Source organism: Strongylocentrotus purpuratus, unplaced genomic scaffold (assembly GCF_000002235.5).
Source record: "Strongylocentrotus purpuratus isolate Spur 01 unplaced genomic scaffold, Spur_5.0 spur5_scaffold_6, whole genome shotgun sequence".
In the NCBI taxonomy this organism is placed as follows: domain Eukaryota; kingdom Metazoa; phylum Echinodermata; class Echinoidea; order Camarodonta; family Strongylocentrotidae; genus Strongylocentrotus; species Strongylocentrotus purpuratus.
The window spans coordinates 4,032,876-4,060,834 of record NW_022145612.1 but is presented as its reverse complement, the minus strand read 5'-3'; the positions used below and the strand labels follow the sequence as shown (position 1 = coordinate 4,060,834).

General features: G+C 34.6%; 1 protein-coding gene across 3 annotated transcripts; it reads left to right on the top strand.

Annotated features, from left to right (window-relative positions):
* LOC580071 (WD repeat-containing protein 60) lies at window positions 1-27,894 on the top strand. Of its 3 annotated transcripts, none has more exons than XM_030972035.1 (28): window positions 1-188; window positions 5,029-5,076; window positions 5,636-6,059; window positions 6,899-7,026; window positions 7,531-7,785; window positions 8,168-8,263; window positions 8,653-8,715; window positions 9,386-9,460; window positions 10,283-10,310; window positions 10,824-11,050; window positions 11,409-11,520; window positions 12,403-12,494; window positions 13,049-13,175; window positions 14,046-14,122; window positions 15,671-15,700; window positions 17,657-17,736; window positions 18,994-19,069; window positions 19,524-19,737; window positions 20,380-20,444; window positions 20,789-20,840; window positions 21,221-21,287; window positions 21,779-21,866; window positions 22,456-22,522; window positions 23,136-23,194; window positions 23,717-23,762; window positions 24,291-24,468; window positions 25,156-25,228; window positions 25,694-27,894. In XM_030972035.1, the coding sequence occupies exons 1-28, from the start codon at window positions 177-179 to the stop codon at window positions 25,805-25,807; spliced, it is 2,973 nt and encodes a 990-aa protein (XP_030827895.1). In that variant the 5' UTR covers window positions 1-176; the 3' UTR covers window positions 25,808-27,894. The 3 variants fall into 3 exon arrangements, with proteins under 3 accessions (XP_030827895.1, XP_030827894.1, XP_030827896.1); XM_030972034.1 differs by having other exon boundaries at window positions 1-200; XM_030972036.1 differs by lacking the exon at window positions 15,671-15,700 and having other exon boundaries at window positions 1-200.
* The last annotated feature ends 65 nt before the right edge of the window (window positions 27,895-27,959 follow it).

Here is a 27,959-nt window from a genome sequence, read left to right as displayed (position 1 = left end):
GGACATGTTTCTAATGTATACAAAATTCTGCATATTTTCACGAAAAATTTGCAAAATGAATGACTACTCATCTAACTGAGATTATGTGATTTTACAGACGTCATTTCAGAAACGGTCCACAATAGGATTGATGAGGATATTACTTTGTACCTGTTGGTGTTTTTAAATTGTGTAAAATGCCTGGAAAGGTGAGTTCACATGTACGGACTATCGACTCCCCATCATTTTTCCCTTATGGTCCCATACGTTAACTTTGATGAATGGGATTGGTTGGTGCCCAAATTACTTTTGATGATAGACAGAAAGAAATAACCGTCTGGTATGGGGAATTCTTTAATTAAACTGACATTTGTTAACCTTCTCGCATGCACAATGAAGGCTATAACTAGTATTGGCTATCATTGTCTAAGTGTCTTCCATTCACTCAATGCTTTGCTTTGTCGTAGAGTAAAGGAGCCGGTAATCGGCCAGCTCCAGTTTTCGGCCGATTGGTTGGATGAAGGTAAAATCCCTCAAAAATACATCGCATACTAGCATAACACATATCCTACACATACCATACCATGCCAGTGTCACTGAGGAACCACATTTGCAATGAAATATAGATCTAGATATCTATATCCTAAAATATCACATTTTAGCGATGTAATCGGCGGTCCCGCTACCCGAATCTGAAAAATCGAGTGTCTTGCGCGTGTCTGTAAGAAATATGGGTACCATAAAATGAGCTTTATTTCAAGTATTTTTCAGATTTAGAGCCCGATTTTGTGCTAATCTCAAGCTCAAAAGTATCTCATCGCATGTATTAAATCAATGCAGCCGCACACCGCAACGCACACACGATATCTCTGTCTAATTCAGATTCCAATATCCGATCACCGCAGTACTAGTTTTCGGCCTGGCGAGCTCCGGGGAGCTCCGGCGTGGGATATCTGCTCCGCCCGCTAGTGCTATAGATCAGCGCAGAAACGCACGGCGCGTGAGCGTGCTTCCTATTGACTTTGTACATGCGGCCGAAAACTGGTACGCTATGCCGAAAACTGACTCCGAAACAGTGAAAATTGAAATGAATATTGTCAAGGCAATTCGTGATTTTTTTCTGGGATTCTTGTTTTGTTTAAATAATAATAATATTTGCTTCATGATTTGAACAAACAATGATAATAAATAGGAAGTAAAGGGTCCAAAAAATAGGATTTTGTCTTAAGTGGCCGAAAACCGGCTCCTTTACTCTAAAGGAGGGGGTAATCGACCATCACCAGTTTTCGGCCAATCCGTTTGATGCATGGTAAAATCCCTTTAAAATACATCGCATAACAGCATACCACATATCCCACACATACCATACCATGCCAGAGTCACTGAAGAACCGCATTTGCAATGGAAAACATATCCTAAAATAGACTTTATCACATTTTAGCGATGTAATCGGTGGTCCCGCTACCCGAATCTGAAAAATCAAGTATCTTACGCGTGTCTGTAAGAAATATGGGTACCATAAAATGAGCTTTATTTCAAGTATTTTTCAGATTTAGAGCCCGATTTTGTGTTAGTCGCAAGCTCAAAAGTATCTCACCGCATGTATTAAATCAATGCAGCCGCACACCGCAACGCACACATGATATCTCCGTCTAATTCAGATTCCAATTTCCGATCACCGCAGTACTAGTTTTCGGCTGGCGAGCTCCGGGGAGCTCCGGCGTGGGATACCTGCTCCACCAGCTAGTGCTATAGATCAGCGCGGAAACGCATGGCGCGCGCACTTCCTATTGACTTTGTACATGCGGCCGAAAACTGGTACGCTATGCCGAAAACTGACTCCGAAACAGTGAAAATTGAAATGAATATTGTCATGGCAATTCGTGATTTTTTTCTGGGATTCTTGTTTTGTTTAAATAATAATAATATTTGCTTCATGATTTGAACAAACAATGATAATAAATAGGAAGTAAAGGGTCCAAAAAATAGGATTTTGTCTTAAGTGGCCGAAAACCGGCTCCTTTACTCTAAAGGAGGGGGTAATCGACCATCACCAGTTTTCGGCCAATCCGTTTGATGCATGGTAAAATCCCTTTACAATACATCGCATAACAGCATATCACATATCCCACACATACCATACCATGCCAGAGTCACTGAAGAACCGCATTTGCAATGGAAAACATATCCTAAAATAGACTTTATCACATTTTAGCGATGTAATCGGTGGTCCCGCTACCCGAATCTGAAAAATCAAGTATCTTACGCGTGTCTGTAAGAAATATGGGTACCATAAAATGAGCTTTATTTCAAGTATTTTTCAGATTTAGAGCCCGATTTTGTGTTAGTCGCAAGCTCAAAAGTATCCCACCGCATGTATTAAATCAATGCAGCCGCACACCGCAACGCACACATGATATCTCCGTCTAATTCAGATTCCAATTTCCGATCACCGCAGTACTAGTTTTCGGCTGGCGAGCTCCGGGGAGCTCCGGCGTGGGATACCTGCTCCACCAGCTAGTGCTATAGATCAGCGCGGAAATGCATGGCGCGCGCACTTCCTATTGACTTTGTACATGCGGCCGATAACTGCCTCCGACACAGTGAAAAGTGAAATGAATATTGTCATGGCAATTCGTGATTTTTTTTCTGGGATTCTTTTTTTGTTTAAAGAATAATAATATTTGCTTCATGATTTGAACAAGAAATGATAATAAATAGGAAATATAGGGTCCAAATAATAGGATTTTGTCTTAAGTGGCCGAAAACCCCCTCCTTTACTCTAGATCTGTGCGAGGAACTACTCCAGCAAAGCATAGAGAATCAATGCTAATGCATATTGACCTCTAGCACTGCATGCCTGCTGTGAGGCAGGTATTATTAGACCCATACACAAATATACACACCACACAATATTGCATACACTGCACACAAGCATGCCAATGCAGCTGTAAGCAAAGTTTGACACTAGACTTACAATTTGAATTTTTAAATTATTCCTTTTTAACATCAGTAAGTTGAACAAAATGTATTTTACTGCTATTTAGGTGTCATCAATTGTCACTAAAGTAGGCAAATTCATGCAAAAAAATATATTCAAAAAATTGACTTGAGAACACATCAGACAATTAGTCTGAACTGAGTCAGGAGCAAATTTGAAGAAATTATATTTTTAATTGTTGTACAACCAAAGATATAAGAAGAAAACTGACCAAGTATCTGTCCTAAAAATCGTACATGTAAAAATGTCCTTAGACATTTTACAGCTGAAAATGACACGCACGGTTGCGTTACGTGTGTTCTCGAATCCAAAATCGTACCTCACACACACACACTCGCCATACCGCGAATGGTCCGTCGTGGGGAGCTAGCCGGCTGAGAGTTTGCCACTGATACCAACGCACCTTCGGAGCTCCACAGCGCGCAATTTTAGCGGAACTCGAAAGGTTCGAGGTGGAAAGGTGGCGGGCTAGCTTTTTGCCAAAACAACGCTAGATCGTCTGCTGGCAAAGTGAAAATAACTACGATCGAGAACATCATCGGTTTCTTAACTTTTCAGTGAGATAATTCTGAATTCTAATTGATACTATATAATAAATTAAATCGACAAAGAAACCTTGGTAGATCTCTTATAACTATACAAAAGCTTGTTTATTTCTTCATTTGACATTTTGTTTTCGAGCCATTTTTTTGTGCGCGAGTCAATGCAAACTTTGTATTACAAACTTTCAACACGCAAGGAACGGGGAACACTCGGGAACCTTGTATCAAATTCGTTGCAAAAAAATAGTTTCAAGGGTGATTTTGAAGCAGTGAAGAAAATTGGCGCTGCGATGCGCAGAAATATACTTGAAATAAACTTTAAAAATCACACCTGAATTTTCAGAAAATCGTATTTGTATTACCGTACCTAGTTGTGAGTTGTTTATAACTCGGATTTTATGAAGATTTGTCAGAAAAAAATGTCAATTTTTTCCGTTTGGTGGTCATTTCTAGGCTAATATTTAAAAAGCTGAATCACTAATGGCCCGATGTTTCTCTTCTTGTACTCGCATGTTATTTCTCCTTATATTAAACATAGGATGGTTAGGGGTAAGACCGGATAACATTATAAAAAAGATATATCCTTCCACCCTCCCATATCCAAGTTTTGGGCTGATTATTGCCGACCCACCGCAGCAAGGCCTTCAGATTTTCATACGGGCGTGAAGCGCCCTCTAGTGCCCCATGAATGTGCCTAACTAAAGTACCGATTTTGAGTGAAATCAGTTGAGTTTTGTACAGACTACAGGGGTGTTTGAAATGTTGAGAATCAAAAGCGCAGCTTTTACTACACAGCCGGGGTAGTGATGCTCCTATGTGTGGCGAGGAACAAGCTTGCGATTTTCCTGTTTTTTTTTTAATACCAAAATTATGATATTTCAGTCAAACCCTCTATTTGTTACAATTTTTTATTGTCGTTAAAAAGATTAAGTAGATCTAGACTATATCACTTACATGTAGTTTTAAGTCTTAGATCCTTCGTAACTTTTTTTTTAAGTTTGAAGAATTCTCATTTCCTGTCATATTTAAGGTACAAATTGGAAGTTTTTACTGAAATGTTGATATTTCTATGTTATGTGGTACCAATGCAATGATTTGGGTATCGGATCAAACAAAAAATTGCAAGCTTTCTCTTCGCACCAATATCTTATAACATTGAAGGAATGGCAACGAGTGATATAGCCTTCTATAGCTGAACACATGTGTTTGAAAAGTTTGTGGTTCTCAGTACTAATGCAAGTATGAGATCCAAACCGTTTATGGTTAGACTTTATCATTCATGCATTGTAGCAGTGCTAGGCCTGGGTTTTTCTTTATCTAGAGTTGACTTAACAGTTTGAACTTTGATCACTCAAAGAAGCGTCAGTATACATTTTGTGTAGGAAAAGATGTTAAGACACTTTCAATTTATTCTCAAAATAAAGATGCATAGATTTAGCAAAATTAACTTTCAATGACATGGTTTCCTATATTTTCATTTATGTTTTTATTTTGTTCATATTGTAGAGTAAAGAAGACACCTGGGGAGCCAAGGAATTGACAGAATCTATCAAGGTATTATTTAAAGACATCCTACAAATATTATGAAACAATCTCAGTTAACACTGAGGTATTAATACCTAGGTGGGGTGAACCCAAAAATATTTCATTTGGTTTCTTTGATTTACATTAAGAGATAGTACAGTCAAGTTTCACAGTTTTATATCTCAAAGTCTAATCTTCCCGAAGTGGAGTTATTAGCAGCTGGCAGGTAATTGGTGATGGAGATCTCTGTGATACAAAGGGATCTTTTGGTCTATTTTTGTGTGTTCCTTTTTCAATTGTTATACAGTAGACTTTAAGAGAAACAATTGTCAGGAACTTTGTCTGAAAGCCTTTTCCTGATAGGAACATCAGCATCTTGTGCATTCTTATTGTTCTAATTCTTGCCAAAAGTGTATTTGGCCTTGAAAGTATGTTTATTATCTCTTTATTATGATATGAACAGTGTATATTTAATTGGTGTATTATGAAAAAAATCAGAAAAAATGATTACTCGGCAATTATCTTTAGTGATTGATATTGATATATTAATGTTTTCTGTTTTCTTTCCAATATTTTTCATTTGTAACAGGAGGCTCGGTCATCCGGAAAAAGCAGACACAAAGATAAAGACCGTGACAAAGAAAGAGAGAAGCCTAGGGATAAAGATAGAGAGAGACACAGAGATAAAGATAGGGATAAGGACAGTCATCGAGATAAAGAACATGAACGTAAAAGAGACAAAGACAGAGATAGGCAAAAAGAGAAAGATAAGGACAGAGAAAGGAGAAAGGATCGTGAAGGGGAATCCTCTAAGGAGAAAGATAGAGAAAGAAGAAAGGATCGAGAAAAGGATTCGTCAAAAGATAAAGACAGAAGGGAAAAGGACAGAGATGGGAGGAAGGAACGTGAAAAAGAATCTTCAAAGGAGAAAGACAGAGGGGAAAAGGACAGAAGCAAGCATAGGGAGAAGGAAAAGGATCGAGATAGGGAGAAAAAGGAAAGATCACATCGTGGTAAGAGAAAGAGTGTATTACGTAAAATACTATTAGAAGTTGAGATAAAAAAATCTTTAAATGTAATCTTGAGTTTTGATAAAGACAGAAACTTAAATTACAGATTCAATCAAACTTTCTCCTGATTGTTGAGAATTTAGAAATGATTTCGGTTGAGAAAGCAACTTGATGCCTTTCTTTTTTGGTAAATTTGGTAGACAATTATGATTTCTACATTCACAGTGTTATAAATTAAGCCTTAGAAAACAAATTAAAGGGATCCGGTAACTTTGTCTCAGATTCTGAAATAAAATCCTGGATTTTGCTCATGATGCAATGATAATTATAAACCTTTAGGTCAGTCAGGAACCCCATGACTTTTACAAGCCGATCGCCGGTCTGATTATCAACATATTTATGATTGAAATTACAAATTTTGAAAAACGTTCGCCTGACGGTTTTCATAAACCTACAGTCTATTGGGGAAAACGAGTATGGTAAAACCGGTCACTCAAAGATTTTTTACTCTTTTGAGGCACTTCTTGATCATTTTGAAGCACAATTTTTTTAGGGCTTCGATATTACACCATATCACAAACACTGATAACACGTAGGACCGTGTATCTCAGATTTAACATTGTTAAACGATCCCTTTAAGGAGATGTAGGTTATCAACATGAAAATACAATCAAATTTAAGATATCACAAAATAATTATTTTGAATTCATGTAATGTCATGTAATGTTGTGCCAATTGTGGACAGAAGTGATTGAGTGTTGTAAATTTTGAGGCTGAGAAATGTCTATATTTACATGTTATTATGATAAATTCATTTAGTTCTGAATCCTTTGTTTTTTCAGATAACAAGGAGAGTGCAGAGAGGACAGACTCTGGAAAGAAGGAGAGACACAGAGATAGAGATGAGAAAAAGAGAGAACGAGAGAAAGAAAGTGGCAGTAGAGATGGGGATAAATCAAGCACCAAAGACGTAGGTTGATAGCACAATGAGTTACCTTAGTATTAAAGCAAGAACGGTAGAAATCTGATAAAATTATGATTTTTTTTTTTCTTCTTCCAAACAGTACAATGATTACTATAAACTGCAATGAATCAAGTTTCAAGACATTCTTGTTTTCAAAGATTTTGTTTTAGTAAGGATATTGAAATATACAGTGTATTTTTTACGATGTTTACAATAGAAACAAAATTGACATAAAATAGGATCATTCATAAACAGACATCATAATTTGTAAAAGTACATAATAATTTCAAATTGAAATCACATTTGTCCTGAAACTTTGGAAACAAAATATTGATAATTACACACAATTCCAAGATTTAGCATATAATAGAGGTGATTTCAAAATTATTTTAGCCTTTCTCTTTTGCTCTAGCTGCTGCTTCCTCATCTGAAAAAAATTAAGTGATGTAGCAACAACAAATAATCTTTATAAGATACATCATCTCACATTCAATATCTTGTTTTCAACAGGGAGACAGAGATAAAAGAAGGGAGGAGAAAAGACACAGAGACAAAGACAGAGAGCGGAGAAAAGAGAAGGAAAGTAATGATAGTGACCGTGAGAGAAGGAAACATAGAGACAAGGATGGCTCAGCTGATAGGAGGAAGAGGGAGAAGAGTGGAGAACGCAAGCATCGGAAGGAACATAAAGAGGAGAAAGGTAGAAGCAAATCAGAACACAAGAATGGCCAAGATGAGAGACATGAGAAGAAGCGTGAAGATGAGGTAACATATTGAATCTTTAGGAATAAGAATCAACATTTCTTATAAAATTGCATGAAATATACACATCACTGCTTGCGTGTTTCATTTTCAAAACTTTCAATTTCAGTTTCAATTTATGTTTTCATGTTGACTTTTTATCATTTATTTCACTTTTCTTTCATATGAAAACTAAATAATGACTAAAAAATAGAAATCAGTTTGAAAATTTGGATCACTGATTTGTTGGATTTGGTACAGTTATGTTATTTTGGTAGATGTTTTATATGAAGCTGGCAAAGACTATTTCCCATTTCCCTTCAGATTTGGGCACTGTACTGTGCCCACATTTTGCGTAGGTAATTGATACCAATATGTATAATGGTACTAATTTTTTAAAATGTAGGATGATGTAGGAGAGGAGATTCTTAAAGTATCTGACCAGAAGGAGCAACAAATGGAAGAATCTAATCAGGATGACGGCTATGAAGATGACTTTGAAGTAAGTGTACAGAAATAGATTCTACTGTGTTCTTCTTAATTGCAATATAAATGCATGCAAATCCATGATCAAAAAGAATTAGAAGGTTGATTGTATTTCTAAAAATTGATGTACCGGATTTCAATATTAGAAGTGATAATCATGAAATGGGGTAGGGGGGGGGGGGGGAATAGTTCATCCACTTGACCGTTAAGCAAAATGCTGAAAGATGATTGTGGTGGTGGTGGTTATTTTACCTGACTGCTATAAAGAAAACATAAATGCTTGTTAGTAGTATGACACTATATTTAATAAGATATCGTATGTAACTTGTATTAGTAATCATAAAGGAATGTAAGACTAATTATGTAGATCAGTTGATATATAAGCTTGTATCTTTGTTCTTCCAGGATTATGATGATGACTTTGAAGACGATGATGATGAAGATGAAGAAGGGGACAAAGATCCTGTTGTAAGTCATTCACTAATAGTTGTCCCTTTGTCATGGTCTGATTCTATATAATGCCCGTATAGATCAACAAATCTTAAACCTTGAAATTTATACTTATTACTGTAAGCATTCAAGCCTACATTAAGTGGATGAGAGGTGAAAAATATGCTCTAGATTAAAGCTCATGTACAGTTTTGGTAGCAAAGAGGAAATTGGAAACAAACATTAAATATAGTTTCTTCTTGTTCTCATTGTATCAAAAGATAATTTGCTATTTTATCCATGATTTTCAATGAATTGTTAAATAAATATATGCAAGGAGCGCTAGCTAACAGCTATATGCTACTCTCCTACGCTCTAACCCTGCCACTGGGGTGACAGGGTCAGAGCGTAGGTACATGATACATATTTATAGTCAGACTTTCAGATTAAAAATGAAATACATTAACAAATAATACTACTTGTCATTTGGGTTGACTGCTTTGTATTTAAATCTTAGCAATTTATTTCATTTGCTTTATTAGGTTGGTTGTTGTTGACTTTGACTACCTCATTTTCATTTTTTTTTAAATCAAAGTCACTCATTGATTTTGTTCAATTTCAGTTAAGCAGTTTAGTTTTACATTGCTAACTTTATACCTCATTTTCTCTTAACTTGTGTGTGTATGTGTGTCTTCCTTTTCTTTCTCAGATGGCAAGTGAGATAGATAACCTAAGGAGAGCAATGGCTGCTGAGAATGAGGCTTTAAGAAGAAGTGCAGAATCTGTAAGTATTCAAATCTGTGATAAACAAATGGCATAAATAGTGATATAGTTGTAGCTTTTAGTGATGAAAGGCTACCACCAATGTCGTAAGGAATAAGCTGATCTATACCAACAAGGTTTCAGTTCAGTTTTGGCAAAGTAAATTGTCACATTTGTCTATGTACAGCTTATTGGCCACAGTTAAAGAACTCCAGAGATCTACCCTTGTTTTTTTAAGGAAGAAAAAGTAGCAGTTCTTGTATTTAAATCACTGTATGCAATGTATATACTGTGATGATTTATGCATGTAAAGCTGCCGGATACATGATGCTACCATTGAATTTATTGTCTTATAAGTGTGTACTTGATATGAAACTAGATTTAATGCTCATAATCAATAGGTTATGATGTAAAGATTAATTTTCATGAGCTATATTAGCTCTATGGAACACCACAAAGTACTCCACAAAGTATATGATAACATCAATCAGTGTCGTATATCTTTTATTATTCTTATTTTTAATGTCTGTTCTATGTTGAGCTAAAAGGGATAAAGGATGAAGACAGGAAAATTGAGCATCAATTGAGTGCCTAATTATCATTCCTAAAATAGGCTGGTCATTTCACATTTAACTGGAGAGAGAGAGAGAGAGAGAGATAGAGAGAGAGAGAGAGATAGAGATAGAATGTGTGTGTGTGGGGGGGGGGGAGGGGTTGATATGCAGTTTTGATCTTTACTGTAAGAATAGTTATCTGAAGTCTATATGCCAAATGATTATTTTTTTTAAAAATCATTGTATCATACAATATAACTGTGATGTATGGTTGCATTTTCCTCTTCTAGCGTGACTCAAGATCACAACAATCAAGTGGTAAGTTTCATGTGGTTATATCCTTACTCTTATGTTAGAAATAATAGAAATATTAAATATAGACAGCACTTAATATTTGAATGTGCAGATACATGCTTATGTGTATAAACACACAAACTGGGATTTAGAGGCATGATGAGTCTATTCATCATGATTGTAATGACAGCTGTTTTCCACTTTAAATGATTATGTTTGTAGAATATAACACATGATTAAAAGAAAATATACAATGCTGAAAGTCTCAGAAAAAGTAATAACAGTAGTTTTTGCTACACAGAATTGTCTGGCTTTACAGTATATTGAAGTTGATTTCAAATACTTTATAAATACTTTTCAAGTACTTTATTTAAAAAAAATAGTCTGCTAATATCTAATGGATGAGCAATAAACTCAATCCAATAATCTTCATAAACAAATAAAACACACATCAGAATGATAAGGTAAGTCAACACTATGTACTAATATATTGTGAGTAGGACTAAATTACAATTTCTACTTCTGATTTTCCTACAGCAAGCACCAGACCAAGCACGTCTCGTACAGGGCGTACCTTCATTAACTTTGTGGCAGCCAAGCAACGTCAGATCAGTGACCAGGTCTCTCAGAGAACCAAGAAGAGAGGTCAAGAACTCATGAACCTCATTGACCTTGACACCACAGGCTTTGACCTCTTTGATATGCCCCCTGTTAGGGAGTACGATCGCTACATTGCAAGCTTTGGTCGCTCAAACACCAAACAGGTATTAAAACATATTGGTTTGACATTTTTACTATATTGACAATTATCTGTACCTAACATGGAAATATAAAACGTGAGATGATGGAACTTTGTGTGTATAGTCATCCAAAGGTCCATCATTGAAAGCTTATGTCTCTGTTACAAGTTTTGTCCTTCTATACATTTGTATTTGCATTCCTGTAGGTTATGAGTATCGTTATTTTAAAGTTTAATGGTAATTAGGGCTAAGATAAGCTAGAGGAATATACATGTACATCTTACATCTTATAATATTATACGAAACAATTTGTCAAAGTTACAAATTGTAACATTACAAAGGTTAAGAGAATTGATAATGTGTATTGAACTTCATCCCTCAGGCTTTTGTACAGTGCAATGATGACAACCTGGATCGTGATGTGCAAACTGAAGAGATTGATACAAGTGAAAGATGGACACAACACCCTCAGGATGGTGCTGCAGCTACTGGAGGTAAGTTGATTGATATAGTCATCTAAAGTATTGCAGCTGCCTGGGGGAGGGAGAGGGGGAAGGGGGAAGGGGGCAGTGGGTGACCTCACAACACTAAGTCACAGTCTGCATATATGGATCAAAAGAGTAGTAGATGATTGAGAGGAGACTTGAGTTATTCAAATATTTCAAGACATATTAGAAGATGGTTCTGAAAAAAATATGCCCAGGCTTCATTTCCTCACAGATATAAGGTTAGTTCCAATTTGGTTTTAGATTAGTTGTAAGTTTTGGGTTAGGTTTGTTTATAATATTTGGTCCAACCAGGGGTGAAGTCAAGCATATTGATCCCAGAGCAACTGTAGTCATGCTTGAAGCAGCATGAAATTTTCCTATACAATCAGCTGTGTTGACAAATGCATGACAGCTCTCACTTTGAAAACAAACATGAATAAAATAGGAACATTCATTACGCAACATTGTGATTCTATGGGAAGCATCTGGCATGGTTACGGTTAAGAGCAGCACATTTTGGGAACAACATTGCCTTACAAAATATAGCCTCGGAACCAATTAATCAAAATTTATGTTCTTGGTGTCATTTTACTAGGAAAATAATTGTCTACACAATAATACAAAAAAAAACAATAACCCATTGTCTATGAGGTCGTTGAAATTACAGATCTCAGCTGTTGCATCTTTTGGGGCCACAGCATATACATGTACTCTATGAAATATATATATATATATCAGAGTGTGATTGGTGAAACACATCAAATAATCTTTTGAGAACATTATGTGGACATGACCTGATACAGTATTTTCATTTGCTTTTCCTTTTTGTTTTATTAATGTCATAAGATTTGTAAGGTAATGGTAAAGCACTATTGTAATCTTTGATAGGGAGCAATTCCAAAGAAGAGGATGATGAACTTCCAGTAGAGAGAGAGATGAACTCATTACGCTACAATCGCTTTATGGAGAAAGCCACCCAGGTAAAATTATGACAAGTTTGATCTCTTTTTGAGTGACTTTGAAAACATCACCTTTTTTTGCATTACATATTAGCATCATATACGTCTTATTATTTCATTTCAAAAAGCTCTCCAACATGAATTAAAGCTCTCCATTTGTATTAAATGTATTGCTTTGTCTGAAAAAAAATTTTGCCATGATTTTAAATACTCTGATTCATTCACTCATGAATGTAGCCTGAAATTGTTGTGAATGGATTTCCTTTTCTCTTTAGATGTACTCAGGTATTCTAATAATTTTGTGTAAGGCCTACAAAGTTCATCTTATATTTGTTTGTTTTTTCTTTTTGCAAGTTCATATTATATATGATGATACATGTAATATACAATTTTATAGTACTGGTAAATGCTTTTAAAATGTTAGAAGATATATATTAATCAGAAAGGAGTTCTATTCTCAATTATGCCAAATTGAAGGGATAAGTAATTGAAATATGACAATGACCTGTATTTATTTATTCATTTATTTATCTTTTGTTGCTGTTGATTTGTTTGTCTTGTGTCATTTCTCACAGCTCTTCATTGTTCTGTTAGATGAGGAGTTGGCCAATAGAGTAGGAGGCAAACTTGAGAGCAATAAGAGGAGTATAGTTTTCAGTGATGGCTACACACTCATGAATACTGGTACTCCTATACTACAAGGTGAATTAGATTTGTACAAGTTATGCAGTTTTTGTTTTTTCCTGACGATATATAAAGAAATTATGTTAGGAGTGCTTTAGTCAGTTTCGTTTAGCTTACAATGCTTGTATTGATACATGTTCTCTTTTTATGTAAAGACATAAAGTTATATAACATCAAATATATGATATTAGTTATTTGCACTGACTAGGCTGACATGTATGTTTCAGCTGATACTGTACATGTGTAATTGATTTGTACACAGTGAGACTCCAGACCTGTGATTATACCAGGGCTGCACTCGTTTCAGAGATGCAATGATGGTGACTGTATTAATAGCTTGAGGAATTTAAAATTATAATATACACATTTTTATTAAATTGCACATGTGTTTGATAAAATACATCCCAACAACAAGTATTGCGGATATACTGTGTCAAACTTACTGTGTCAAACTTACTGTGTCAAACTTGCTTCTAATTTACCTAATTGCCACATTTGCCTACGAGTGTATTACGGTACTTATTGTCGTATGGTGCTGACCACCTACTAGCTCCCTTTCTTCTTTATTTTACTTACCTCTCTCTCTCTCTCTCTCTCTCTCTCTCTTTGAATAAATAAACCATTACTATAAAATCAATGTCAGATAGTCACATAGAATAGATTTGTGTTATTCAAAGTAGTGTTAGCAGACAATTAATACGTGAAAAATTACTTTCATCAGTGCATATGATCTGTTTGCTCCAAAGTCACAGCAGTTATGAATTATCATCACAGCTTTCCAAACCATACCGGAACTTGTTCAGCAACTTTCAATTTCCAATTGTAAATGTATCATGATGAATCTCTTGATATTAAATAAATGCCTACTTTAATTGTTGTTCTTTACAGGGCGTTCTATCAACAGAGTAGTGATTCATCCCGTTCAGACCAATCTCATCATCACCATGCATTCCATGCCTAAAGCAGTAAGTTATCTATTTACACATGTCTGTCTTTATCCTACACTAGCTAGGAGTAGTGTAGAGAAGCTTGAGTATAGGTGAACAATAATGGTTGAACTTTCTCTCTCTTTGTGAAAAAAAAAGAATTGCTCCTGAAATATTCCAAATATACCGCAAAATAGATAGAAACTTTGGAAAAAATTTGATGCCGCATGTGTAACGCCTGGCTGGAATGCTCCCCAGGGAGTGGAGATTGTGCACACATTGTGTGCGGGCAAGCACTGAATCCAATGACCGGGGTAATAGTATATTTGTAAAGCGCTTAGAGACATTTGTATGAAGGGCTATATATAAATTAAATATTATTATTATTATGCATTCTATTTCAATGTTTTGGGTCTTTGACAAGGTTATAAAGTCAAAAGATTACAATTTAGATGATTCCAAAACCTCACAATATTTATTCACACTGTTCTTCAATATCCCAATTTAATAACATCTATATTCATTTCATAATGCAATCACATGACTAGTACTTAACTTTATCTTTATAGTAGCAATTGTCCTGAAAAACACAGTGTTCACGAACCTGCACGAATAATTTTTAGAGACGTGTGCTCAGTAGAAATTAATATCAATTCCCATCTAATCACCTGCCATATATTGCATGGCACATTTTCTTGCAGTTGCAAAATAAAAGGCATGCCCGAATGCAAAGTGAATTTGATATTTCAAAAGTCTAATTGTGTTTTATTTGGATTTCCTTTTTAAAATATGATTATTGATTGCACTGTGTGGTGTGGCCTAGCTTGTATGTGATTACAGTACCCTAAATCCACATGAAATAGATTGTTTTTTAATTGTTTAGATATTTATGTATATTGATATATATATATATATATATATATATATATATATATATTGATATATATGTCTGATATACTGTATGTCCAATTAGATGAGAAATAACTTGTCAATATCACTGATATATAATGGGACAAACCTTTTTCATTTTAATCCATCTCCAATACTATGAATATCTATGAGTTCCAAATTTTTGTTTGTTTGTTTTTGTACATTTGAATGAATTGTTCATGTGTCAATAATATATTTCTCTGTTTGTTTTGTTTGTCCCATCAAACTTCTCTTTTATACTCATCTATCCTGATGATTGTATATTCTTTAAAATATTAATCTTATTTTACATACTTATCTAAATATACATGTTTTTTCTTCATCGGTTATGATTATTGGGATTTGGACTATTCTTTTGCATGCCTTCTCAACAATATTTTCATTAATTATCTATTTTTCGTTTCGGTTTCCTTCTGAATAATGAATTTTTCCTGATATCTCCCATATATTATTTTCTGTTTGTGTTTTACATTTTAATCTTTGTCTTTCATATTTAACCAACCTTCACAAATGCTCTGATGTACTAACCACAAACTGTATCTTTCCCTTTTACCCATCAAAACTGGTACTATGTACTCTTAAAATATTTACTTGGTATCAACTACTGTGTGATTAACATCCTTCTACCCCGCACGTTGTGTATGCTGTGTTGCACAGGATGTTATGAACATTGATGACAAAGACTTGGTGAGTGATAGTTACTCCTTTGTTTATGTATTGAACACAAACTTAAGGTTTTATGTACTAATCATTAATAGATACAATTATTGATAGAAATAACCTGGCCGCTGCTAATTTTGACATTTTTGTTGGTTGAATTATTAAAGGGAGAATGGGAATGATGGAATATAGTACACAACTTATGTGAATGGGTCATGCGGTATCTAATTATAATACTAACTGTTTTGAAAAAGTGCCTAAATGGTGTTTGTGGGGAAAATCATTTTACAAATTATACATGTGTACTTTGTATGGGTATTAGGAAATATTTAAAAATCATAATCAGGAGACCTATTTGTTTCCAGTTCATTGTGACTTTGCCATGGACCAGTGATGACCTAGTGGTAGAGTTGCTGACCTGCGACAGCATACACATAGAATGTGAAGGAAAAAATTCTATTAGTCTGATATGCTGAATTAGTACAGCATGTTGTGTAACTTCATAGATTTCATAGTCAATTGCAACTCATCATTTCATCCATATTAACACTGTCTCTTAGTGCATCAGAGAGCATGAATTTTAGATGATTTCAGTTTTAGATGTAAATTGGTGTTTAAAGGCAATATATACTAGCAACACATTTTACATATTATACTGCATGGGGTTGTATTCAATTTAGTATGTAGGTTAAGTTAGTATTCTAATCATATCTTAGCATTTTACTAAAGCAAGTCTGCAAATCACTAACTGATAAGCAGTGTGATGTCACATGGCCCAATAACAAATTATGTGCAATACTCGCGTCACATTAAATTCACGCTATTTTGATTATTTTGATATTGTAATGATGATTCTCCATCAGGTTGAGTGTTGTACTGTAAGGAGAAAAAGCATGCTAACTAATGCACGACAAACTAAAGGGGATCAATTATTTTATTCACTGGGAAAAGAGGCTAGTATGTATAATAACTAGTATTAAGGTATGTCTTGATACTGAAATTTGAAATAAAAGTGACTGAAATGCCCATTTCTAATTTATGTAAGATTTGTAACATTTTATTGACTCTATCGACCCCCTCTCGGTATGAGAGTACACACATATTTACAACATGTTATCAATATAAAAATAGTATAACAAAGACACACATGTGATAATATGAACAATGATAAACATGTGATAAGCAATGATAAACATGTGATAATATGAACAAATAAATTGCATATTTACAAATCAAGGCGAACTGGGCAATTCACTCTCCTACCGCTACCCTGCAGTGTGCCTAACAACATTGCTTACTTGTAAGCTGTCATTTACAGTATTACCATCTACCCTGGGCTTTTTTGAAAAATGTGACATAATTATTCCAACAAATTTGGCTAATATCTTTAACTGGCAAGCATGAGCTGTATTAAAAACATTATCCTTTTGCAACGCACTTGGTCTTAAGCTACCACCACACAAGTTATTTGGTATATACATTTGTGTGTATATATATATATATATATATGTGTTGGCATAATTGCTTGTTTTGCCTTTGTGCATGATTGTTGAGTTCTGATATATAAAAATGCTGTCATTTTTTGATAATTCTTGATCAGAGTCTAATCATGGATCGTCCTCATGACCAGTATTGAAGAATGTCCATGCATGCAGCAGTCAAAGGCAATCAATGACAATTTTTTTTCAATAGTTTGTCAATGGTGACAATATATTTGTAAAGCGCTTAGAGACATTTGTATTGAGCGCTATATACAAATTAAATATTATTATTATTAATCTCAAAGGTATGCATGGGCATATACAGCAGAAGTGCCTTCCATAAACATTGGCTGATGGATTTGCAAGTTCAAGACAGAGCTCCACAAGTAGTAGGATTCAGAGAGCTATGAATGATGGGTAGATGTTCCCTATAATCTATATTGATACTGCTTTACACCGAAGCATGTATTATCAATTTTTCTTTGTATTTCTCTTCTTGTAGAAAGTGATGGAGAAAGCAGGCTTGACCAACAGAGGGCTGATGTGTGTTTGGAATGTTAATGAGCCTTCAAGACCACAGAAGTAAGTATTCATCACCCCTCCCCCTTTTACCCCTCCCCCCATTGACCCCTCCCCATTGACCCCTCCCCATTGAACCCTCTCCCCCTTTGACCCCTCCCCCATTGAGACCCCTCCCCCCCATTGACCCCCCCCCATTGACCCCTCCCCCATTGACCCATCCCCCCATTGACCCTCCCCCATTGAGACCTCCCCCCATTGACCCCTCCCCCATTGACCCCTCCCCATTGACCCCTCCCCCATCGACCATTCATTGATAACAAGTACAGTCCAATGTCACATTGGGGACATTAGGAATTCCTGTTATTATTACTAAATTTATTGAATTTTGTGGTAAGAGAATATAAGGAAACTGTGAAGTTGGTCTCTGCTGCAATACTGGTAATTCAATGAAAATTACATGTTTTGTCATTTATTTATAGTTCTTCTTGGAGGAGGAGCTATAAAAGTTTTCCTTTCAGTAATTTTGATGTAAATATCTGTTTGATTGTTTTTTTTTTACCAGACCTGTTTTTTAGCATTCCTGAGCTTACATGTTTTATTTCTGTTTCCCTTAAAGGTGCTATGTCCCATTTGCAGGCCAAAAAATGAAAAAGTTAAATTCCAACTGCATTTGAAAGATAATACTAATTTAGAACTTCTCTAAAAAAGGTGGGGCTTGAAAATGTCTTCAAGTGGGAAAATAACGACTATTAGTTGTCAAATCGACTTTAGGGCTATAGAGCCCAAAAGTAATAGTCTTGATTTTCAGACAATTGTATCGAATGGTCATACGTTTTATGCTGCATAAAGATTCAATCAGTTTAATCTTGGCCATCACAAGAAGTGGGTTATTGATGTAGACAAATGCTCATGTACCCTTTACAACTCTTTTCATGTATGTTATTATCAAAGAAGAAAAAAAAGCCTGTCAGTCCCTCAATAGTGTCTGACAGTGAAGTCTAGCAAGTAAACGGGTTTCCTTGCATAATTTGAATATGAGGACACTGCTAACGTTTAAATTTCACCGATAGGACATACATGACATATTCATAATTCCTGCAAAGTTCTACAGCATTTGAGGTTGGCTGCAAAAGGGACATAGTACCTTTAAAGTTCCTCTGTACTTCTGTAATTTTGTAATTTATCAAGCATGGTTTATTCCATGGTCTGGTTCAGTTTACCTCTGATTTTAGGAGCATATGTTTTATGATATCTAAGTAATGATAATCATAGTGTGGTATATACTATTATCTTGGGTAACATTTGTTCTCTTGTAAGGATTCTGGTGTTGAAATCCATGCCTACAACATGCGCCTTCAGTCCATCCAAGGCAACAATGGCTTTCTGTGGAACAGTAAGTTTTCTTTTCTGCTATGATATTTCCCTATTTTCTCACATCTTTTGAGTATTTTACACCTAAATCAGCTGATTAGAGAATGACATTTTACATCCATAATGCCTGCAATGCCCATTTCCCACTAATCACTGATTAAGATATACCTGTATGTCATAATGCTATAAATATTGTTGATGTCTTATCCTTATAGGCTAATGGTTTGGTAAGTGTGTGGGATCTGAGATCTAGAAATATTGTGTGTGTTGTTATATTTTGAAGCAAATAGGTCTACACACCCAATTCAATAAGCATTTACAATGGATATGTATTTGTCCAGGATAATAGCTATGTATGTGAATGGCATTTGAGAGATAAGTGTGTTGTGAAATTAAATTATGAAACATGTTTGCTAGTATGTTCCATTACTGAACTACTTCTTTTGAATGTGTCTTTATTCTACCCGGCTGGCTAGGCTGATGGCTCAGTATGTGTGTGGGACCTGAGAGAACCCTCCAGCATGCATCTCAAGTGTGAGTTTGGTTGGGGCCATATCATGGTCAGAGTACCAACCTACAGTACAGAGGCTGGTAGCCCGGATGAGAGCCATCATAGTAGAGTGGTTGCTATGCAACCCATCGTCAGTGCAGATGATGCGCAGAAGGCCACATCCAAGTCCAACTTTGGTGGTAAGTTAAAAGCAGAATGAAGTGAAAAGTTGCTGACATGTTCATCCTTGCATATAAAAGTGATGTGGCAATTCTAGAATTCTAAAATGTGTTCCACATGACATGTTTTAATTTAAGAGAGGACCATTAATCAGTGTTCAGGATGGGTAAAATAAATGGTTAAATCAGTCTACTGGAAATAATGAACAGAAATCACCCATTTCAAGATTAAAATTGTATCATATAGGGCTATGCATGTATATATTACCTCTTTTTTTAGTAGCAGCCATTATTGTATGAGACAATGAAGGGATTGAAAGTCATTTGCATTCATGGACCCTCCTATTATTTGTTTCTGTATCCTGGTATATGTAAAGTACGATACCTGTATTCTCTAATACATATTCAAAGACTTTGTAGAATGCAGCTAGGTGATAAATCTGGTACCTACTTTGATCGGTCTTTGTTCATGATACAGGACAATTATTAATTACCTGTGGGATGTATATATATCATGTAAGTACAGTGTGTATTGTCGAAATGTGAAGACTGGAAATAAATCAGAAGTGATCATAGCAAAGAAGATGTAATTTTGTAAATCTTAAATTAATCTGAATAGCAGTACCAATTAAAGTGTACTTTTCTGTTTTCTTTCTTTTGTAGATGACTCGGTAGGATTTTCCTTTCAGCTTGCAACAGTAGATGAGAAAGGAACCATCAGCTTTTGGGTATGTTTAAATATTATTTAGTTTTCTGTTTTCTTTCTTTCTACAAGATTGTATATTATTTCTTCAGATATGCATATAAAACATATGGTCGATATGAGTGCCATATAGATTATATTTCACCCTTTTAGATTGTATTTGTTGCAAGTAAATTTGAAGCATTTTGATTATGAAGGACTGCACCATTCATGGTGTACCTTGTTCTCATATCAGAATAGTTAGGACTCATAGTCAATACTTCATACACTCTATGATTTGTCTAGCATACATATTTCATATTCAATTTCAGCAACCCCCTGTTTGGATTGTTGTGTCAATTTATGTATTTATCATGTCTTTAATTGTAGGTTGTCATAGAGATTGATAAGCCTGATGATGCTGGTTCAGAATCTGATCTTGGTAAGTATATTTCCCTGTATGATAACAAACCAAATAACTGTTGAGAAAAATTATCCATATCACATTTCATTGATTATATATACTGTGGCAGATAATTTTTTTACTCCAGAATACACTCTTATTCTAATGTTCCATCTTCTACATGAATGCAAGTCAAGTAATACCACAGCCAGACCAACTCCAAACTGATCAATAACCTACATAACTTTGGCCAGTTGGAGCAGTATAACTTTTGTTAGTCTGTTGTCCGTATTGTCTGATTGACTGGGTATAACATGGAATAGGAGTGATGTGAAATCTGTAGTAAGCAGAACACAGGGGTGACATAAGATGTAAATGATTTGCAGCTTTGATTGTATATATCTGTACTATCTTGACAGGTTTGGTACCTGGTGGTAGAATCAAACTCATCAAAAGTTCATCAATACAGCTTCAGATCCCTCTCAGGTAAGCTAGAAAAGTACTCTGTACCTATTCAGATGGATTGACCCTCCCGTATTTCATATACCGGTATCTACATTAAAAAACTTGGTAAAGTAATTTTAAAAGAAATCAAGAGTCCCAGTCAAGCAAAGCTTGCTTTTTAGGAATACCTTTTATGTAGATTTACACTGAAAGAGATTGCATTGTAAATGGGAAAAGGGAATGAAATGGCAGGAATGGCCAATTAATAGTATGATTGATTCATATAAGATATCTTTGAAAAACATAATTAGTGTCTATTCAAAGTCTTATGAAGTGTAAAGAGTAATGAGTGAATAATCTCGGCTTCTCTGAGATTCTGAGAACAAGTTTGATATATGCTCACACACCAAAATCGCTGCTTGTTCTGTCTCTTTAGTTCATGTCAACAATGACATTTTCAAATCATACATGTATTTGTTTTCGGGGTCACAGACTATAAAGATATATATATATATATATATTGTTTATTGTAGGGAGCTTGGGTCTATCTACCAGCTCAAGGTGACTGATATGCAGCTCCTACCATCCAACCCAAATCACTTCTTTGTTGCAACAGATGCAGTAAGTACACGTACCACCAATATATATACATATCATACATTTTTATGTTCAATTATACATACATGTAAATAAAATTATCTGCTTGTAGTTTACATAGAGTTAGATAAGTATGATATTTGAATTCCCAATTGGGTAAATAGATATGTATAGATAATGGAGATAATCCAGATCGAGATACATTTAAGTCTATGATATGGAAATTGTGGTATGTAATATTAGGAACCATGGAGATGAGGTGCACTCATCCTTTGGTATGTATACTCTCATTCATGAATTTGGGATTACCCAAACCATTTATATGCACTCCTGCTTTGATTTATGACTGGTGATCACTGACTCGGACATGTTTTCATACATACAATACCCTACATTGAGTAGAGAATAGGAGGTTCCCTGTTTGTACATGCCTCATGGTACCCAGGCACATAAGTGTAATTGATCAAAAGTAAACTCTTGGCAAACTCTATTGATGATATCTAACCTATAATTTGTTTGTGCTGATATTATATTGTTTGAATAGATAAGTCACATACATGTACATGTTAGTAAAATCATGTTTTATTATACTATTGATACTTTTCATGTGCAGGGTTTCATCTCACATGGAGCACGAAATACAGAGAGGGTTTCTCCCAAGTACTTTTGGGTTAATGATGGTAAGGATAAAACCTTTGTTTTCATCAAATTCTAAATGATATCAAAGATTCTGTCAATGGAAGAATAATACTGAGTAGTGAATGAGTTCAGAAGATTTGGGTTAGTGTTTGTCTGGAATTTTGCATTATATTGTTGAAGTGTACCAATCACGTGCATAAGTAATTTTGTGTATAGCTAAAATGTATCAAATTAACTAAAATATAAACAACTTAAGGATAATATATCAAACCTCATGCACAAAACTTAAGTCCAACTTGGGTTCCAAGTCTTTTTTATATTACTGGCACTTGCTTTAAACTGCCATGTATCTTTGTAGATGTAATATTCCAAGCTCATATTTTGAAGACATTATAGCAACATATAACCCTTACATCAAAAGCAAAAGATGTTTTGGTGATTGGTACACTTTAAGGAAACAGATTTATGCATGGGTAGTTTATAACAAGTACAGCAATGGCAACACCTAGTATATAGTATTATGATTCAGTCAAATAGCATACACTCCCTCGTTTGGGAACTTTCATCTATGTTTTTGGGTATGTCTTGCCCTTGCAGTGTTGTGTTTATACTACTTTGATATTCAAATTAGTGTTCTGGACTTCATTTTTTCAGGTGTACCAGTTGGAGTCAAGTGCATAGATTTCTCACCATTCGATCTCCCTTGCTTTTTGGTAAGTTGAGTTAAACCAATATATCCATGATTGCATTCATCTCTACGCTGACCAGTTATTTGTGATTTCTGAACTCGCCAAGATTTTGTGTTATGTAGTTCTGCCTGTTTAATAGGAGATTTGAAGATTACTTGAACATATAAAAAACATTGGTGTTCAGTATGGTCTTCGATATGCCTGTGTATTTTGAATTGAAACATGACTTGGATGAGTTATTTAGGTACATGTATAAAGGGAAAGGTATTGATCAGATGTGAATTAGATTCAACACTAATGAATTAACAAGAAATGCAAGAAGCAACTATTAAAGCATACTGTCTCACATCTCATATTAGTTATATAGGGGAAGGGAAAGAGAGGGGAAATATAGGCACCAGATAGTTTGAAGCAAACAACCATTTGCTTTGAAAATACACAATTTCTATGGAAAAATTTGAGAGTTGCAATGGAAATTCCACATATTGCATTTATGAGTCGTTGATTATAGCTGAGTCATTATACCTTTCATATTTTCACCCCAAGGCTGCCAGTGGAGATGGAAGTGTACAACTCTTTAGTATAGAGAGAGGTAAGTATATTACAATTGTATTTTATTTTGTATTTCACGTTTTATTTCATGTGTATTTATAGTAATAAATTACAGCTTTTTGTCATTAAAATCAATACATCCACAAGGCCACATGAACAATAAAATATGGAAAGTGTGAAATAAATTACCATAAACTTGAAAACCTGAATAATATTGAATATTTATCAAATAGTATGATGTCACAAGAAAAGATTTGAAAATTATCATTGTGCACTTTTTTCCTTTAATACTGACGACTTTCATTCTGGAAGACATCAAAAAACATGTATTCTATTCAAATTTGAAGGTCAATTTAGAAGGAAATCCACCTTTGAAACTATAATTGCTAATGATTTTCATTGATAATCTCCTCTGTTTATTGAGTTATATTATCAAAGATTCATTCAGAAATAAAGGATAATTAGCCAATTACTTATTAGAACTACATGGTTCCTTAATTAAGCATTTGAGAATGAGTAAGATTTTTTTGTGCTGTTCATAATTCCATCCTTTGATTATGTTTACTAGGTACCCCACTTGTGAGTTGGCCCAACTCCACCCAAGGAATGGCCATAGTAGCCATATCATGGTCCAGATCTAGACCATCGGTCTTCTATGTGATGGACATCACATCTAAGGTGTATGTCTGGGAACTATTGGAGAATGATTCTGGCCCTGTCAAGACAGAGCAGTTCACACGTGGAAGGTAAAGTAGAAGATAAAGATATGATTTATGTTTGTAGTACATGGATTTGTTGAATATTGTAATTCAGATTTCCTCGGACTCAATAACTGCAGAAGAACTTAATATATGGTTGTAATAGAAGAAAGTTGAAGACTGCATGTTTCTGAAGGTGCTTCTTTGTGTGTTTGAATTGAAACAAAAAAAGTGGTTAATTTGTCTTGCAACCAGATGAAAACTACATATTAAGAGGTTAGAAAGAAATGTAGTTACAATGACATATTTAAACGTGATTATGTGATACATCATCCAAGCTGTCCTTATATTCATTCTTCATAATATACAACGTGTGAGGGGTGTTGCAAATTCTTCAAGATGTAAGCCTGTTTCTATTTGGTACTAAATTATTGTATCAAAATGAAATTTGGGTGAAGGAAATTTGAAGGGAATAAAATACATGTACTGCATACACATGGCTGGTTCCCATTTACATGAATATTTCACTTGCTTTGTCGGCTTCAGATTACTTTAGCAAAATGTTACATTTATGTATTATTATCAATATTGCCATTGTGTCAATTTTACTCACGTACTCAATTCACCCTCTATCAAACAACTGTAATCGTTTGAATATTGATGTGAAAGACATACCATATAATCTACACATCATGAGAGTACTATTAATATGCCTTTATACTATTTCTATTCCAGATTATCAGCTCTTGCTCTAGCCAACGATCATGCGGCTACAGGGTGGGGTGTAGCAGGCAGGAAACCAGAAATGGTAAGTAGCTATCTTATGAGAGTTAGACTGTATATTACCACCTAATTCGCCCTAATAATACTCTTTACTCTACAGAAAGCTAGAGAAGATTACATTGACTTTATTAATATGGTGGTCCTGTTTGAAATATGTCTACCAGTCTTACAACCAAGTTCATTCTGTTAGACAATAGACCGGTCTTCTAACATATTCAAATTTGTATGCATACTTATTTAAAAAAATTGTTCTTGAGAATATGAAAGCTTGCCCAAGCCTTGCTGACATAGCAACAAGTAATGTATGCAGACTGGATTCTCAGTATTGTAGTTCATTCAGTAATAACAGGTTAATTAAAAACATACATGTAGTCCAAATTCATGTGATAATCATCACTGATTCATTGTAAAAGTAGAATAGTTCAATGTGATTTTCATCATTGTTAAAGGTTGATTTAGTGGGCCCATTATTCTTTGTCTTTTCTTCCAGATTATCACTGATGAGATGGGTTCTTTGGATGTGCATCTTCTCAACTCTAGATTCTCAACAGCCACTGCCAGTGAATTAGATTCATTCAGTGATCTCCTAGAGCAGCTCATATGAAGAGAGGAACATTGTTGGTTGATTGGTTGAAATACCATTAAACCAGAAACTTTCATGTGCATGGAATATTTACAAATTTCTCAGTGGTTCAAAATTCAGAAAGTTTCATGCTGTGAAATGATTGATTCATTATTGACATATTTAACACTACATGATTACAATATGTTGAATTATCTTGCTGTGAAAATTGCCATCCTTTGGGTCATGAAAGTTTCTGGTTTGCAGTAGAGCTTTTGTGAATATGATGCTTCAGTTTCTTGCTCTTTCTTTACATTTTTTCTGAGAGAAACCCATTTACTATTAATGCATTTCAATTTGATGGTGTTTTGTCCCAGAAAAATTGTGGTGACATGTCATTCAATTCACCTGTTTTGTATGATATGTTATGTATGAGAGGAATCTATGCATACGTAGAGGTTGCCATGTTAAACAAGTCTCATGTCAGCTTTAAACTCATCAAGATCAGTATGTGTTCTAGTAGTATGTACAGAATTTGAGTGCATTGAAAATGAGCAAAATGTTAGTACATATCTGGAGTTTCATAACAGTATATAAAATGTGACATATATATGTAAGAACTGAAACGAAATGGGATAGTTTAAGTTAATCAAGCCAAAGGTTCATTACGTAGGTGAATTTATTCATGTGTTTTGTGTGTATTTATTACAAAGGTAGCTTTGAGGTACCTTGAGATGTAAATGAAAAATATCTTATGAGCATCTCTGTTTTATGCACATTCATTTTGTTCACTTATGAATGTGAAAAAGAATGTTTTAATGATTGTTTCAACTCTATCAAGTATGGAATTACCATTGACATGTCAGTTCTAAATTTTTTTTAGCTTATTAGCATCTTGAACTCTACTTTATATATTTGATCTAAATGTTGTCCACCAAACAAACTTTGTGTGCAATCAAAAGTAAAGTGTAGGAACATGTATGTTAATACAACTAATGCACCTTGATTTTCTGTTCCTATAAATGTACATAATTGTAGAAAGAATTCTTTGCTGTCAAATTCTATTTTCCATAGCAGTATTCAAACACGTATTCTCTATTTTTCAGGGTGTATGGCTGTTATCATAATTTTAGCCTTTCAGAAAGGGGGGGGGGGGGGTTATTGCAGCATTTTCAGCCAGATTACTGTTAGATGGAAGGAAAGTCACTTCTTCACTTCATATTTACTTTTCTTACAATTCAAAGAATTCTATCTTGATATATTTTGTGTAAAATTTGTACATCTATGTCAATAATGAAGAGAATTTACATATTATAAATATATTTGTAAATAGTGTAAGCATTTTGTAAATGTGTGACTATTAAAAAAAGTATAGAAAAAGAAAAAAAAGGAGAAACTATAAGAGTAAAGGCTCTGTTGAACACAGACCAGTTGTAAATCTCTATTTATGTTAGGTGGAATAATAACTATTCCCTTCATATCAGGAGCAGAGATCAGATATATGTTGTTCACATGGTGTTGCCAGAAACCAGCCATAATACGGGCCATACAGGTTAAAAAGTTTCTGGATGAAACACATTATCCTGCAATGTTAAGGGTAGTGCCTATGGTCATATTGGAGGGAGGTGGGGTAGTAATTACCATTTATGCCACTCATTCACAAACCATCTGTTCAGAGCCAGAAGGGTATCAACTCATTTGACATCCTTTTACAAAGTGTTAGCCCCCTTCTGGCTCTAAGCAGACAATACATTTGTATGGATTAAGGAAAAAAGAATTATCTCTGCTTTAATTTTTTTTTAAAGATGAAGGTACAATTCTATTCCGATGTAATTTTTGTGCATACTTCCAGTTGCATTTAAATAAAGTTACAGAAATTCTCTTTTATTTCCTCTATGCAGATGCAATGCCAATATTGCAAATGGGTATCTAGATTTTCTTTATTTGTTCAGTCACAGCCACACATTATTTCATTATCTTAATTATTTTAAAGTCCTAGAACACAAATAAAGATACAACTATTCATGTATGTCATCGGCAACATCAGTTGACGTCTATTGGTAAATTCTATTTTTGTGTGATATGTTATTTGCTGACTGAATAAAATCTGTTTGTCAGGTGTCTCCTAATTACATTGTGTCTTATGTCATTCATTTTACAACAGAATATTCTTTAAAAGATAGGTTGGATATGT

Bases quoted from the DNA above. Each gene is read 5' to 3' on its own strand.
- LOC580071 (XM_030972034.1), top strand. From the start codon at position 177: ATGCCTGGAAAGGTGAGTTCACAT. The intron at 19,738-20,379 runs GTAAGTTAAAAG...TTTCTTTTGTAG, and splicing joins ATCCAAGTCCAACTTTGGTG to ATGACTCGGTAGGATTTTCC. The intron at 21,288-21,778 runs GTAAGCTAGAAA...TGTTTATTGTAG, and splicing joins CAGCTTCAGATCCCTCTCAG to GGAGCTTGGGTCTATCTACC.